This window comes from Lactuca virosa, chromosome 9 (genome assembly GCF_052849685.1).
Source record: "Lactuca virosa cultivar CGN04683 chromosome 9, Lactuca_virosa_CGN04683_v6, whole genome shotgun sequence".
In the NCBI taxonomy this organism is placed as follows: Eukaryota; Viridiplantae; Streptophyta; class Magnoliopsida; order Asterales; family Asteraceae; genus Lactuca; species Lactuca virosa.
This window is the reverse complement of record NC_136434.1, coordinates 26,322,981-26,336,222: the sequence shown is the minus strand read 5'-3', so window position 1 is coordinate 26,336,222 and position 13,242 is coordinate 26,322,981. Positions and strand designations below refer to the sequence as shown.

At 34.0% G+C, this 13,242-nt stretch overlaps 3 protein-coding genes across 3 annotated transcripts; 1 reads left to right on the top strand and 2 right to left on the bottom strand.

Annotated features, from left to right (window-relative positions):
- The first annotated feature begins 1,238 nt into the window (after positions 1 to 1,238).
- Positions 1,239 to 3,441, top strand: LOC145137321 (large ribosomal subunit protein uL18-like). The gene is made up of 9 exons (XM_079071469.1): positions 1,239 to 1,374; positions 1,731 to 1,797; positions 1,879 to 1,970; positions 2,069 to 2,195; positions 2,279 to 2,358; positions 2,448 to 2,564; positions 2,635 to 2,769; positions 2,846 to 3,015; positions 3,103 to 3,441. The coding sequence occupies exons 1-9, from the start codon at positions 1,372 to 1,374 to the stop codon at positions 3,221 to 3,223; spliced, it is 912 nt and encodes a 303-aa protein (XP_078927595.1). The 5' UTR covers positions 1,239 to 1,371; the 3' UTR covers positions 3,224 to 3,441.
- A 554-nt stretch (positions 3,442 to 3,995) lies between these two features.
- On the bottom strand, positions 3,996 to 6,710 carry LOC145135554 (P-loop containing nucleoside triphosphate hydrolases superfamily protein). Its single transcript, XM_079069813.1, has 10 exons — positions 6,546 to 6,710; positions 5,604 to 5,696; positions 5,418 to 5,526; positions 5,268 to 5,349; positions 5,054 to 5,139; positions 4,865 to 4,968; positions 4,621 to 4,751; positions 4,445 to 4,538; positions 4,301 to 4,356; positions 3,996 to 4,218 (listed from the first exon to the last, which is right to left on the bottom strand). The coding sequence occupies exons 2-10, from the start codon at positions 5,646 to 5,648 to the stop codon at positions 4,119 to 4,121; spliced, it is 807 nt and encodes a 268-aa protein (XP_078925939.1). The 5' UTR covers positions 5,649 to 5,696; positions 6,546 to 6,710; the 3' UTR covers positions 3,996 to 4,118.
- A 1,705-nt stretch (positions 6,711 to 8,415) lies between these two features.
- Positions 8,416 to 11,019, bottom strand: RNS2 (ribonuclease 2). Its single transcript, XM_079073186.1, has 9 exons — positions 10,679 to 11,019; positions 10,332 to 10,360; positions 10,020 to 10,093; positions 9,836 to 9,937; positions 9,710 to 9,713; positions 9,380 to 9,471; positions 9,134 to 9,295; positions 8,783 to 8,849; positions 8,416 to 8,687 (listed from the first exon to the last, which is right to left on the bottom strand). The coding sequence occupies exons 1-9, from the start codon at positions 10,903 to 10,905 to the stop codon at positions 8,629 to 8,631; spliced, it is 816 nt and encodes a 271-aa protein (XP_078929312.1). The 5' UTR covers positions 10,906 to 11,019; the 3' UTR covers positions 8,416 to 8,628.
- Between the last annotated feature and the right edge of the window lie 2,223 nt (positions 11,020 to 13,242).

Here is a 13,242-nt window from a genome sequence, read left to right as displayed (position 1 = left end):
TCCAACTCGTCGAGCCCTTGTGTAAAAATGCAAAAACTTATAATAAAATACGTATCGGGAACCGGGGGTTACAAAATAAGTGCTTAACTCAATGTCTTAATCCATTAAGTCATTCCAAATGATGCATGGAGCAAAAAATAACCATTTGGAACCCATTTTTACGACTCAAGACACTTCCAAAGGTCTGCAAACCCTAAATTGGTGAAGACGACAGCAAGGCAGCGCCAACGTAGTTTTCGGCGGTGGCTTCCTATGCTGGAGGGTGAGATTTAGTAAGATAGGGTGTTCGACGGATCTTAACCTTCAAACAACCACAAATCCGACGGTGTTGCAGATCCAACAGGACGACGTTGATCCACATATGTTACGACGAACACAACGACGTTGAAAACCCTTGGGGGGTTTTGATGCCTTTTCGATCTTTGTCTTTGAAAACCATTCCTAAATCCATAAAACTCTGAAGTTAGGGTTTCTTGGCGGCTAGGATTTTCATTTCTTGGCGGCTAGGTTGATTTGTCGGAGCTGGGAGGGTCAATTTGCCGGAGTTGAGAACGACGGTTTAGTGGGTGAAAGGATGGGTGTTTGGTGGTGCTACACGACCAAAGGGAGGCGGGGAGGGGCTGCGAAGGTGGCGGTCGACAACCTCTTTTCTTCTTCAGAGGAAGAGAGGGTGAGAAATGACCAGATCAAGTGTTTTTAGAGAGAGAGAGAGAGCATTTTTTATTTATGAAATAAAAAAATTGAAAAAAATTACAAAGGGCAAAATCATCATTTTATAAAAAATAAACAAAAATGGATCAAACTCGCAACAAAATGAAACTTTTTGGACCATTGGTGCTAGTCCAAACTTGTTTGGCCCAAAATTACAATTTTCGACATACCATACAGACCATTCTTGCAATTTTGTCTTTTTTTTTTTACACATACCTGATATCCGAACCAATTAAATATTAGGTTAACTGAATACATGAATTTTTAAATCCAATTTATCCGACCTGATCTACCCAATTAAGAAAGGTTCGGTCGGTTTAAAAAAGCATCGATTGATTTTGACGAAACTAGGCGACAGAGTTGATAAAATGATGCAAGTCTATTGGGTTATTTGCAAATAACCCTACCTATAAAAGATCAAAGTTCAAGGACTGTATATGACACTCAACAACAATCCAAGGTATACATTGACACTCTCTTCATATTAACAAAAGCCCTAAGATGGAATGCGATACAAAAAGCAATCCCAGCCGTCGATTTCAGTTCTCTTTCGTCTTTAGGGTTTTTGATATCTGGACGCCTTAATTCTCCTCCACTGAGCCTGTAATTCTCTCTCTCCCTCCCTCCCTGCGCAACCCGCAGACACACCAAAAATCGGCCATGGTAAAGCCTATCAGTTCCCATTTATGATTCAAATCACGCATGTCGACAATCAAATCGTTGTTTTGATGTTTTGTTGTTGTTAGGGTCTTTTGTTAACTTACCTGAACTCATTTAAACACTCAGCTCTTTCATAGACTGTGTTGTTTTGATGCCTAAGTTGTTGTTTATATTTTCAATATTTTACGTATGAAAAATGTGTTTTCTCATGCTATTTCATTGTTGATCTGTTTATAGATCAATTGTGTAAACAAATTATGTTATGTTTATATGTTGTGTGTATATCTTCGTTTGAACTCTAAAATTTGCTGTTTGTAATTTTCATAACAATTTCATTGCTTGTGGTTTTATTTGCGAAGGTTTTCGTCGCACAGAAGTCAAGATCTTACTTCAAGAGGTTTCAAGTCAAATTCAAGCGAAGGAGAGGTATGGATATCTCTGTTATTGTTTGTCATATCTCATATTTCATTGCTGCACTGTTTTTTTTACTCCCATTTATTGTTGCAGAGGGCAAAACTGACTATCGTGCAAGGATACGTTTGATTAATCAGGACAAAAACAAGTACAACACGCCCAAATATCGTTATGTTGTGCGATTTGTATCCTTTCATTTCCCTTTTTTGATGATTTATCTTCTGACCCTTTTTGAGATGGGTGTTTGTATCTTGTAAGAGTTTTCTTAACAGTATGCTATTAGACCAACAAAGATATAGTTGCACAAATTGTATCCGCTAGCATTGCTGGGGACATGGTTCTTGCATCTGCTTATGCTCATGAACTCCCCAGTTATGGCCTCAAAGTTGGACTTACAAACTATGCTGCAGGTATTCTTGTGTTTCCTTTAAAAACATGTTTAATGTGATGTAGAAAGACTCACCTTTTTCATTTTTTTTTGTTTTGACTTTAGCTTATTGTACTGGGCTTCTGTTGGCTCGTCGAGTTTTGAAAGCACTTGAGATGGATGAGGAGTATGAGGGAAATGTTGAGGTATGTCATATGTGGCACCAGTGATTAATTAATCATTGAGCTTTTTTACATGGATGCATTTTTTTAATTGAGTGATTGCATTTTTATAGGCAACTGGTGAAGATTACTCTGTGGAACCTGCAGAAAACAGAAGGCCTTTCCGTGCTCTTTTAGATGTTGGTCTTATCAGAACCACTACTGGCAATCGTGTTTTTGGTGCCCTCAAGGTAAATAAATAGCAACCTACTTCCATTGATTTTGTTTTTTTTAGCAAAACTGAAAGTAGAATGCTTTCAGGGAGCACTGGATGGTGGAATTGACATCCCTCACAGTGAAAAGAGGTTTGCTGGATTCAACAAGGATGGGAAGCAACTTGATGCTGATGTTCACCGCAAGTACATTTATGGGGGACATGTTGCTGATTACATGAGGGTATGTATGTCTTTATTTATTGTGATATGAAATGAGGTGAATCATTTTGTTTGTTTGTTTGAATGAATGAATGCAGACTTTGACAGAAGATGAACCAGAGAAATATCAGACACACTTTTCTGAATACATAAAGGCTGGAGTTGAAGCAGACAGCATTGAAGAGGTCTACAAGAAGGTGCATGCAGCTATTCGTGCTGATCCAACCCCTAAGAAATCTGATAAGCAGCCTGCCAAGGAGCACAAGAGGTAACACAGTTTTTTTTTTTTTTTTTTTTTTTTTGTATTAAAGATTTAGGGTTTAGACAGTTGAAAATATTTGATTGGTTGTTTCAGATACAATCTCAAGAAGTTGACATATGATGAGAGGAGGCAAAAGCTTATTGAGAGGTTGAATGCTTTGAATGCTGCTGCTGGGGCTGATGATGAGGATGATGATGATGAAGATGACGAGTGAAGATTTTTATCAAATTTTGCTTGTTGGATTCTTCAAAAAAAGACAAGATTTTATCAGCTTTCAATTTTGTTGCTTTTTGTTGAATATCTCTCCCAAAGACAGAAAGGATACTGGTTGATTGTTCTGACTTGTTTAATTTTGTGTTTTTTTTTTCTTAGTTGTTGAAGTCGGAATTCTTTTTTTTACATTATGAATATGTCTTAGGTGTTTTTTTTAAAGTATTTTCTTTCTCATTGTTGGATTTAGAGGGTATGCCTAGCTCTCAAGTAGGCAGAGTATGAAAGCTATTGTCTTTTTCTATGTTAAATTAAATTGCAAACGACTTACCAAGTTATTGTTTTCTGCGCAAAAGTAAATTCCTCATGTCTGAAAATTACATGTTAAAATTCTTTTGCTGAGCTTGATCAAAACTTTTTTGATTAGAATATAACTAGTTTATTTTTAGCATAACTCTAATAACACTATATTTGTACGGTAAAATTTCTCATAAAAATTGAAAACTTCCGTAATTGATGTTTAGCAAAATAATAATAAATAAATAAATAGGTAAATTCTAACATAACAATTTTTAGGATTTACTTATAAAAAAGTCTATGGCAAAGGGTAGTTTGTGGCCCTTTTTATATGTATTTTTGACCTCTACTTGGAACATTGTAACTTTTCGAACGTATTTTGCCTATTGTTTTCTGGATAAAACTTGTAACATGTACTTATGTCAGCTACTAAACTAGAATATGGCTCAGTACAAATTAATTGAGAAACAACTGGATCATAATAAACACTTATGGGACATCCTTATACTAATTAAAAATATATGTATTTTCAATGATTGCCAAAACAACACAAAAAAGTTATGACAAATTTCAGAAAATGAGACACCATCATATAAAGACTTTTAGTCTTGATCTTCATCTTCATCAAAATCCTTAATCTTCACATCAGCATCTTCTCCATATTGAATGCAGTTGTCTATTTGTGAAAGAACATACTGTATGCTGTAAACAAAAATACAAATTACCATTTCCAATAATAAAAATACAACCAAAACCGAATACATATACAGTCACGACACTTTACCTGCTTTCCTTCCTTAAATCAAGAGGCACAAAGCTCACCATGCTATACTCATCAACCTAATATAAAAGTTTAATATCATTAATAACAATGATCAGTTTTAGATGAATGTTTTTAATCGATCATGTATCTGGTTTTAGAACTAACCAAATCAATTAAGGCCTTGTTGAGCTTCTGGAATTGAGGGCCCATTCGCTGATTCAGTTCAGATAGCAGAGTCGTAGGCTCTGGAGTCAGATAACTATTGGAAGTAGACAGAATCATAAATTCATAATCACTTAATATGTAAAATGGACATGTATACATAATAGAAGCTAACTAACTCTTCAATGTCTCTTTTTCTAGTAACAAGGTCCATTTTGGAGAGGATGTTAACATGAGGCAGTTCAAGCTGAATCATTGCAGAGAGTGACGACATACAACCACTAATAAACTTGGTAACATCCGTGATGAACTGATATAAGTTGAAAAAAAAAAAAGAATCAGCAAACCCAATAAAGCAAGTGAGGGCATTCATGTCTTTTTGCACAGACATAGATTGAATGGATGAAAGAAGCAATTACAAACCTGTGAGTCGAGCAAGTAAACAGCACAGACATTGAAATTCTTACGCTGCAAATGCTCCACAAAGTTCTTAAGAGCAGGAACATGAGAAAAGAGTTCTATTTGACCTATCAAGTAAAGCATTTTCAAGAAAATTACTTTACTTTTATAGATATAACATGCTTAAAGCAAACATGTTATTGACAGGCATACCTGGGCAATCAAATATTAGATAATCATCTTCCATGTAATTCTCCAGCTCTTCAGATAACCACTCATCCAAATTTTCTTCAAGATGTCTAGTGAGTGAGATTTAAGGACAATTATAGCCTTGTGTCTGGAATTAGTGCATGAAAGAAATTTTGTGTGTTTATGAAGTGGAGTGATTAAGAGTAAAGAAACACAACAAAAGACAAGGGAAGGATACTCCATGCAGAACATAAGAGCACCATTTGGACCAAGTCCATATTCCTCCATTACATCATCCAAAGATATAAGTTCCCGAATATCTGCAATCACTCATATTATTAAAGAGTATATGTTATTGTGACAAGTTTCAAGAAAACAAGCAACTTACCAATGGCCACAGGATAATCAAAGTTTTCTGCAGCAGGATCTAGGTTCACAATATGAATCGTTCTTCCAGTAGTTTCACAGTGTTGGAACAAACTTGAGCAATAAGTAGACTGAAAGTGGCAATAGATAATTAGTTGTTGGACAAATATCTATAAATATTATGATTAAATAAAATTATGTGTTTTACCTTTCCACTTCCAGCAGGACCAATTACTAATTGAGCGTAACCCATAACTGTTTTGATCTCTTTCTCTTTCTCCTTCTGTTTTCTCCTCTCAAACTGATTTAAGAATAAAATTGGCCAGTCATTTGAATATACCGAATCACAATTACATCAAGTTCCTGGATAAAAACTTAAACCCTAACTAGACCATCTTCCCTGAACTCAAATCATGAAAGTATATCGGTTGTTTTAATCTTTTAGATGAAATTACTTTTAATCGGAAAGAACTCTTCCTCTTATAACAGAGTCCTTTAATTTTTCATAAAGATAAGAACACACTTTCTCTTTCAGAGATTAGGATTACACAATATTTGAGCAAGTCAGCTGGATATATCCCCGCAGAGAATCATTTCTTATAACTTATAAGAAATGATTATATGCCAGATTTCAAGACAACAGATTTGAACATAACCATTGGTGCTACTATTACAATAAAAGAATTAACATCTAGGTTTTTGATAACTGAAGCACAAATACATACACAATTGCCCTTTGTAATCACTTCTCATTTCACATTCAAATGTAAACTACAAATTTAAAGATATTTCATTCAAAATCACTTCTCATGTCAGGTAAACTACACCTTCAAATCAAAAAAATCGACAGCAACACAAAACTCAGATCAGATACCAGCAAAACAGCTACCAAAAAATCCACGCTTTTTTGAGTTCCGATTCAAATCAGTATACTAGATGGCAGCACACAAAAAATCGACAGCAGCACCCAAAAAAAAATCGACATCAGCACAAAAAAAAAACCCCACAAATTTTGAGTTCCAATTCTAACATAGACCAGAAAACAAAGGGAAAAGAAGGAAGATCGACAACAGCAACGGAAAAAAAAGACGAATGAAAGCAGACAGCAGGAAAAAGAAATACGAATGCAGAAGCAGGAACAAACACGAACCTTAGCTGTGGGGTCGAAGGTCTCCGGTGTTGCTGTGGACTGTGACGATCTCCGGCCGGTGGGGAGGAGATGGCTACCGGCGGTGGCTTCACAGGGGAGGGCTTGAGGAACAACGATGGAGAAAACAGCAATGGAGCCGTATGTTTTTGTGTCGATGTATATGGTTTAGGTTAAGGGGGCATATTTGTCGATTCTTCTAATAACGGTGAAATTAGGACTTTCTGATAAGCAAGTGATTTTATAAAAAAACCGACTTATTGAAGGTGCAGTTTTTTTTTTTTTTTTTTTTTTTTAAATAATAATAATAAAATACACTATTTTTTATTTATATCGATGTAAAACCGATAATAAAACTAAAAAGCTATTTTTATAAACTTTTCCAAAACAGCCTCTAGAGATGGAGAAAAAAATAGTCATTTTATATAGAACAAAAACTAAAAACTTTATAAAATTTTCATAAAGACATAATTATAAGAAAAACAATTTCATACTAAAATTGCGAAAATGATTTGTACTCAAAAACCAAAAATATAATTTACTTTTTGTTTATTATAGATAAAAGAGAGACTAAACTCAGACAACATTCTTTTTGAATTAATCAATATTTGAATTAACCAATGAAAACTTACAACGTTTCTAAAAGAAAAGTGCAATTACCTATCATTACAAACTAGGAAACACGAAGTAGTTAGGTTATCTGGAGCACACGCCACTAATCACTAATACGGTGGATGTCACTTTATCACCACACAATACCCACCATTACATCCCTCTTATTTTTTATTATCTCTCTCTCTCTCTCTCTCTCTCTCTCTCTCTCTCTATATATATATATATATATATATATATATATATATATATATATATATATATATATATATATATATATATTACTTAAAATGTAGAGAGAGATGTAGAGGGAAAGAAAATAATTAGTTGTGGAGGTTCGTGTTCCCCATCACAAACGACCACGAAAACTTGCAACCACTAAACACCCGGGGTGGTATTTACATTTGTGGTTGGGTGTCATGTAGACATCGGAGCCCTCTGTTGAGGGTACTCAAGATGGTCTTACCTGAAGAAATTAGCTTAGCATTAAGTTCCTAATACTATTATCGTTAGTTGAGTGGTAAATAACATGGCATGCAAAGACAAGGTCAAGTTGTTTATTTAAAACAATTTATACTTGTAGTTTTAAAAAAGTGTTTGGTTTAGTTATGCGGTGCCAAAATGTAATAAACTGATAAGTTATTTTTTAGTGACCGGCAAGGGGCAGACATAGGGGGGTTCCCGGTGCAACACCTTAAATTTTGCATCATAGTGTAAATTTTTGAGAAATTTTCCGACGTAATGTAAATTTTTCAGCGTATTACCCCTAAAATCATGTGTGCTACCCCTGAGATTTTGTCACATGTCAGCCACCATGCAAATGATGCTTATATGTGTAATGAGGAAATAAAGTATCCAAAACTCCTTAAATAAGTCAATAAGTAAGAAGAAAGTAACTTATCAAAAACTTATTCTTTAAGACAATAAGTGCTTATGAAATCTTCCTTCCAAACACTTCAAACTCTTCATTACAGATGTCAAAACGCAACAAATCAATAAGCACTTCAAATAAGCAAATCCCAAACACCCTCTAGACCACTTTCCAAACGCTATTTCATTTTAAGGTTCTCACATGGGATCATGTGATACTGATATGGGGTCATGCCAATAACCAAAATGACACATCAAAATTCTAACCCGATAAAATAGTAAAATAAAAACTATACGGAATATTATGATTTTCATTAAATCTTTTATGTCTATTTTAAAAAACTGTGAACAGAATCTATCAATCAATATCAACCCGTCAATAATATGGTAATTATTTGAATCAATGTATCTTCGTTTTCGATCAAATTTTCTGTTCAGTACATTAATGGGGGTACTATAATAAAAATAAATACCCTAAAATGTCGAAGTCATAATGTTTTAAAGATTCAATTGAAATGGTATCATGTTTGCCTTGACTTATTCATAAATAAAAATGGTATTCTATGACTGTAAAATAAACATCATTCATCATCAGGCAAATAATTCAGAAGGATTCATGGCCAGTAAATGATTGATCTGCAATCTTGGTGCCATTTAGATCATCTACAAGTTGAAAACCAAAAGGCAGGATTAAGTAAAAAAAAATGTGAAAATAATAAAAATGGAGGTAAAATTACCAAAATAACCAAAAGGCAGACCTGAGAAAGCGAATTCCGGTAGGCTGACATATTCAGGACAATCACTTCCTGTTACACAGTCTCGGAACTGCAAGAATTCAAGTAAATCAAAATCAACAATCTACTTTTTTAGTTCTTTCTATTACAAGTTACAACATCATAATTAGTAATTACATTATTTAGTTATTTATTAAGACAACAATATACTTTGAGAAATCTATCCAATTCTAGCATTATACTTTTCAAATTTGTTTGTTCTAATTAGAATATTGTTGTAATAAGAAGAAACGAAAGTATGATGCTATAATAAGCAAATTGATGAAAGTTAACTTTTATATAAAAAAATGCATCAAATGGAAAAAAGCGACAAACCTTGAAATCCTTGGTTAAACATAAACGGACTTCCTCCAAAGCACCTTTTGTGCAGATCAATTGTGGGGTTGTATGGAAAGCATTTTCAATGGCAGAAATGATGCCACCTGAAGGATACTTCTCTGAATTTGAAGGTACATATCCAGCTTCAAAAAGAACTTCCTGAAAACCACAAAAAAAACAAAACTTGTTTTATTATATTAACATCTACCAATTTCAATGCAGTAATTTCCCTTAAAAACTTACTGTGACATTGTATGTAAAATACAAATTGATGGTTGTCAAGAAATAGTTATATTCGGCGCCTGTAACAGGAGAGGAACAGGTACCATGTTTCTCTGCAAATAAAGTTCATCCAGTTAACCATTAGGAAAAAGAAAAAGAGTAAAATAATGTCATTTCTCAACTTTAGAAAAGTCAAATAGATGACAATCATGCTACAAAAGGCTGACATATGGATGAAACTAAATTTATAGATTAAGCTTGGATTAATTGATTTCTAGTTAGCAAATTAATTTTTTGTCTTTGAGTGTATATTTTTGAAAGTACTGCAACAGCAGGAAGAAAGATACTTACCCCACTGAAATCAACAAGACCCCATTGAATGAGCATGAAAGGAAACCATGGGAATTTTAGTTAGTTTCTAGTTTTTGTAATATGATCAATTGATAAAAAATGAACAAGATGATGGTTAAATTCCACCTCATGAGCCCAAAACAGTCCTTTTTTGTTATGGCATGTTGATGATTTACTGCAACTTAGTGTTGGCCAATATCTCTCCAAAACACCACGCAATGTCGAAATCTACAGATAGGAACAACAAACAATACATAGTGAGATGAAGTTATCGTATTATTTTAATACTTTAAGTAAATAGTTAGAATACCTCTGTTTCATTAAAAGCAGGACCTGAGCAGCATGATGGCCATGATCCATCATTGTAATCTGGCCATAGTCCATCTGCAGGATAAGACATTAATCAGGTACAGGGTTACTCATTGTTCATTGTATATACAAAAATATAGAGCCTAGCACAAAAGAGGGGGGTTTCAACTTTCAAGAGATATGGGAGAGAACTTTTACTACATCCTGCCATAACCCAAGTAATCAACATGTATGTGCTTGACTCTTACAACCCAACAACAACAATTAAGAAAGAGGGTGAAGCTATATTCTGACTTTAGTAGAGAGAACTTACGGATTGTGAATACTGATGGAGAATTTGATCTGCAAAAACATATGAAAGTAGTATGGAGTAAGTTTTTTATCTCCATGGTTCTCAAATTCAGAAGGCAATTTTTGTGAAAATCAATAGAAAAGGGAAAAATGTATCTTGATCAGAAAAAGTTTTCCGGTTCCTACAACAACTGAACCCGTATAAATAAGATCATATTCATACATTATAAAGAACCAAAAATTTCGAATTCTCAACAGTACCAAACATAAAAAATAACCATTCTTTTGAAATTCAAGCCGTTGTTCTTTCTTTATAATTTTTCTTTTTCAATCGACTGACAGTAGATGAAAGAATAGTTGATTAATTACCCTCGGCAACAAGCGCTTTGAGTACAGCATTTAGTGGATTTCGAACAGTAAGTTGGAGGCCATTGGACAGCCAACGCGTAGTAATCAAACTCCCTTTGTTCAGCTACAGTCGATACTAATTCTACTGCTCCTCCGTTACCACCACTATATCCGTGGACTTCGACGGCGTAGAGCGCTGCGACGAACAAAAGTAATTGAAGAACCATGGCGATCGAAAGTGAAGCCATAGTTGTCGTTTGACCTAATTTTTGTGGTAATCTATTCTAGCTGAAGAGGATGAAGACAGTCGTTGGTAGTTATATTGTACACAGTACGAAAAAAAGTTTATTCCGATGAAATCAAATAAAGATTCGTTTTGATGCGTCACGTTACTTCAACTGGTTTTTTGGGCTTAGTTGTATTATCTATCTTTTGTACAAGTACTGATGCGTAGATGCATTTGACGTACAAGTGTTGATGCATTCGAAATCTGATATTTTAATCACTGGAAAAATCTTTTTCTCGTTATCAATGTAGTCAATTTCCCTAGCGAACACATTTAATCTATTCTATTTATTTTTTTTAATTAAAATGTATATCATATTTTTTTTTTTAAATTTATTTATCAACTAGGTTATAACCCGTGGAAACCACGGTCGATATATTTAAAATTTCTATATAGATAAAAAAATAATAAATGTAAAAAAAACTAAGATATTGTCGATTGTAAGTAATTATGAATTAATTTGTTAAGCAAAATAAACATAATAATGTTATTAGGATATGATTTTGTATTTTTAAAATTTGAATTGAATTTGATTTGTTACAAAAAAAAAAGAAAATAATAAAAATCATAGAAAAATGTCACGTGTCAAAGAGACATTCTAAAAAACCGGCACTTGTCATTTTTAGGTTTCATTTATTAGAAGAGTTAGATATTTATCTATTTATTTATATCTATATTTATAGCTATATACTATTTATCTATATTTATATTTAGGGAAAATGACTTGTGAGGGTAACAAAATGCATGTTGAACTTGTTCTCATTTAGTCCCTTATTTATTTTTTTTTGTCCTTATTGTACCATTGAACTTATTATTCCTGCTCTCCAAAACCCCCGCGACCAGTTATCACATGTTTTGCCGGTTTCCTTATTTTAAAATGTTTAATTACGAATGACATGTATTATGTGGACTTAGAACACATTTCATACACGTTTCTCTTTCACCCCCTTTCTCCTTACACTTAGGGTTCATATGGAAATTGAAGACAACAGTTCAATCGAAGATTGCAGTTACGAAATTGAAGAGAACTGGTGAATGTGAGTGTTATAGTGAAAAAGATGGCCTCAACGACGTAAGTATTTGACAGTTTATGTACATTATAGTGGTTTCTTCGCACCAATACCATTAGTGTACTTAAACGTTGTTGTTGTTTCAATCCATGATGTCGATTTTGGTGCAATGGATCTCAAAGAGTTTATTTTGTTTGTTGAAAAGTTGATTGAAGGCAGTTGTGATAATGTATATTACTGCACTAGAAATGAACCATTGGCATAGGGTATTAGGAGAATTGGGAATGATGCTGACTGCTTTGAGCTTATTGAAACGGGTTATAGTGATGAAAATGGTCTAAGAATGAATGTGTATATAGACCACGAAAAGGAACTTGTACTTGATTGGGCTGATATGAAAGTAGTAGAAGATGATGAAGGGCATTATTCTGAGCAAGACCCGGATGATGATAACGATTCACAACTTTCTGATGATATTCCATATGAGCATGAAACAAATTATTACATTCCTTCTCTTGACAAGACTATTGGTGATGAATTCTTGCACCGGGTGTCAGGTATTTGTAAGGATACAAATGATGAGGTTGAAACCAACAATGGGGATGACAAACCAGTGTACCTTGTCCATAATGAGAACCAGAAATGGGACAAATGGTGCCAATTCTAGGTATGAGATTCTCTAACCCTCTAGAATTGAAAAATTGTGTGACTAACTATGCAGTGAAGAATGGCTACAACCTTTATTATGAGAAAAATGATAGTCAAAGGTTTTAGTAAGATGTTGTAAAGATAACAAGAACTCCTTTTGTCCTTTTAGACTTTGGGCTTCCTAGATGAGTAGTGAAAGGTCTTTCCAGATTAAGTCCTTAATTGACGACCATAATTGTTCAAGAGTCTTCAAACTTGGTTCCATTGTAACATATAAATGGATTGGAAAGCATTTTAAGAATCAGCTTTTGCAGAACCCCAAAATGAGCATAAGGAAAATGAAAGCCAAGGTAAGTACACAGTTTAACTTGATTGTTAGTATGACTCAATGTAGAAATGCTAGGAGATATGCTTTGGATGAGATACCTCTTAGAATATTTGGATTGTAGTAGATAAAAAAGTAGGGTCAGAAGTTAGCGACGTTGAGCGACTGCTGGCGTAATAGTATAGAGAAGAAGAAGAAGATGGTGGGTTTCGTTATAGGTATCGTCTCTTAGGATTAACCCCTAAGGGGATTTTGGTGTTTAAATTTTGAATCGGTATATGATAAGGTGAAATTAATGGAGAAAGAGTTGGGGATG

Coding starts and splice junctions, on each gene's coding strand:
- LOC145137321 (XM_079071469.1), top strand. Junction 2,196..2,278: donor ACTTACAAACTATGCTGCAG/GTATTCTTGTGT, acceptor TTTTGACTTTAG/CTTATTGTACTGGGCTTCTG. Junction 2,770..2,845: donor ATGTTGCTGATTACATGAGG/GTATGTATGTCT, acceptor GAATGAATGCAG/ACTTTGACAGAAGATGAACC.
- LOC145135554 (XM_079069813.1), bottom strand. CDS start 5,648: ATGGGTTACGCTCAATTAGTAATTGGTCCTGCTGGAAGTGGAAAG. Junction 5,527..5,603: donor GTCCTGCTGGAAGTGGAAAG/GTAAAACACATA, acceptor TGCCACTTTCAG/TCTACTTATTGCTCAAGTTT. Junction 4,357..4,444: donor ACAAGGCCTTAATTGATTTG/GTTAGTTCTAAA, acceptor CTTTTATATTAG/GTTGATGAGTATAGCATGGT.
- RNS2 (XM_079073186.1), bottom strand. CDS start 10,905: ATGGCTTCACTTTCGATCGCCATGGTTCTTCAATTACTTTTGTTCGTC. Junction 9,938..10,019: donor CTGCTTTTAATGAAACAGAG/GTATTCTAACTA, acceptor TCCTATCTGTAG/ATTTCGACATTGCGTGGTGT. Junction 8,688..8,782: donor ACCGGAATTCGCTTTCTCAG/GTCTGCCTTTTG, acceptor TTCAACTTGTAG/ATGATCTAAATGGCACCAAG.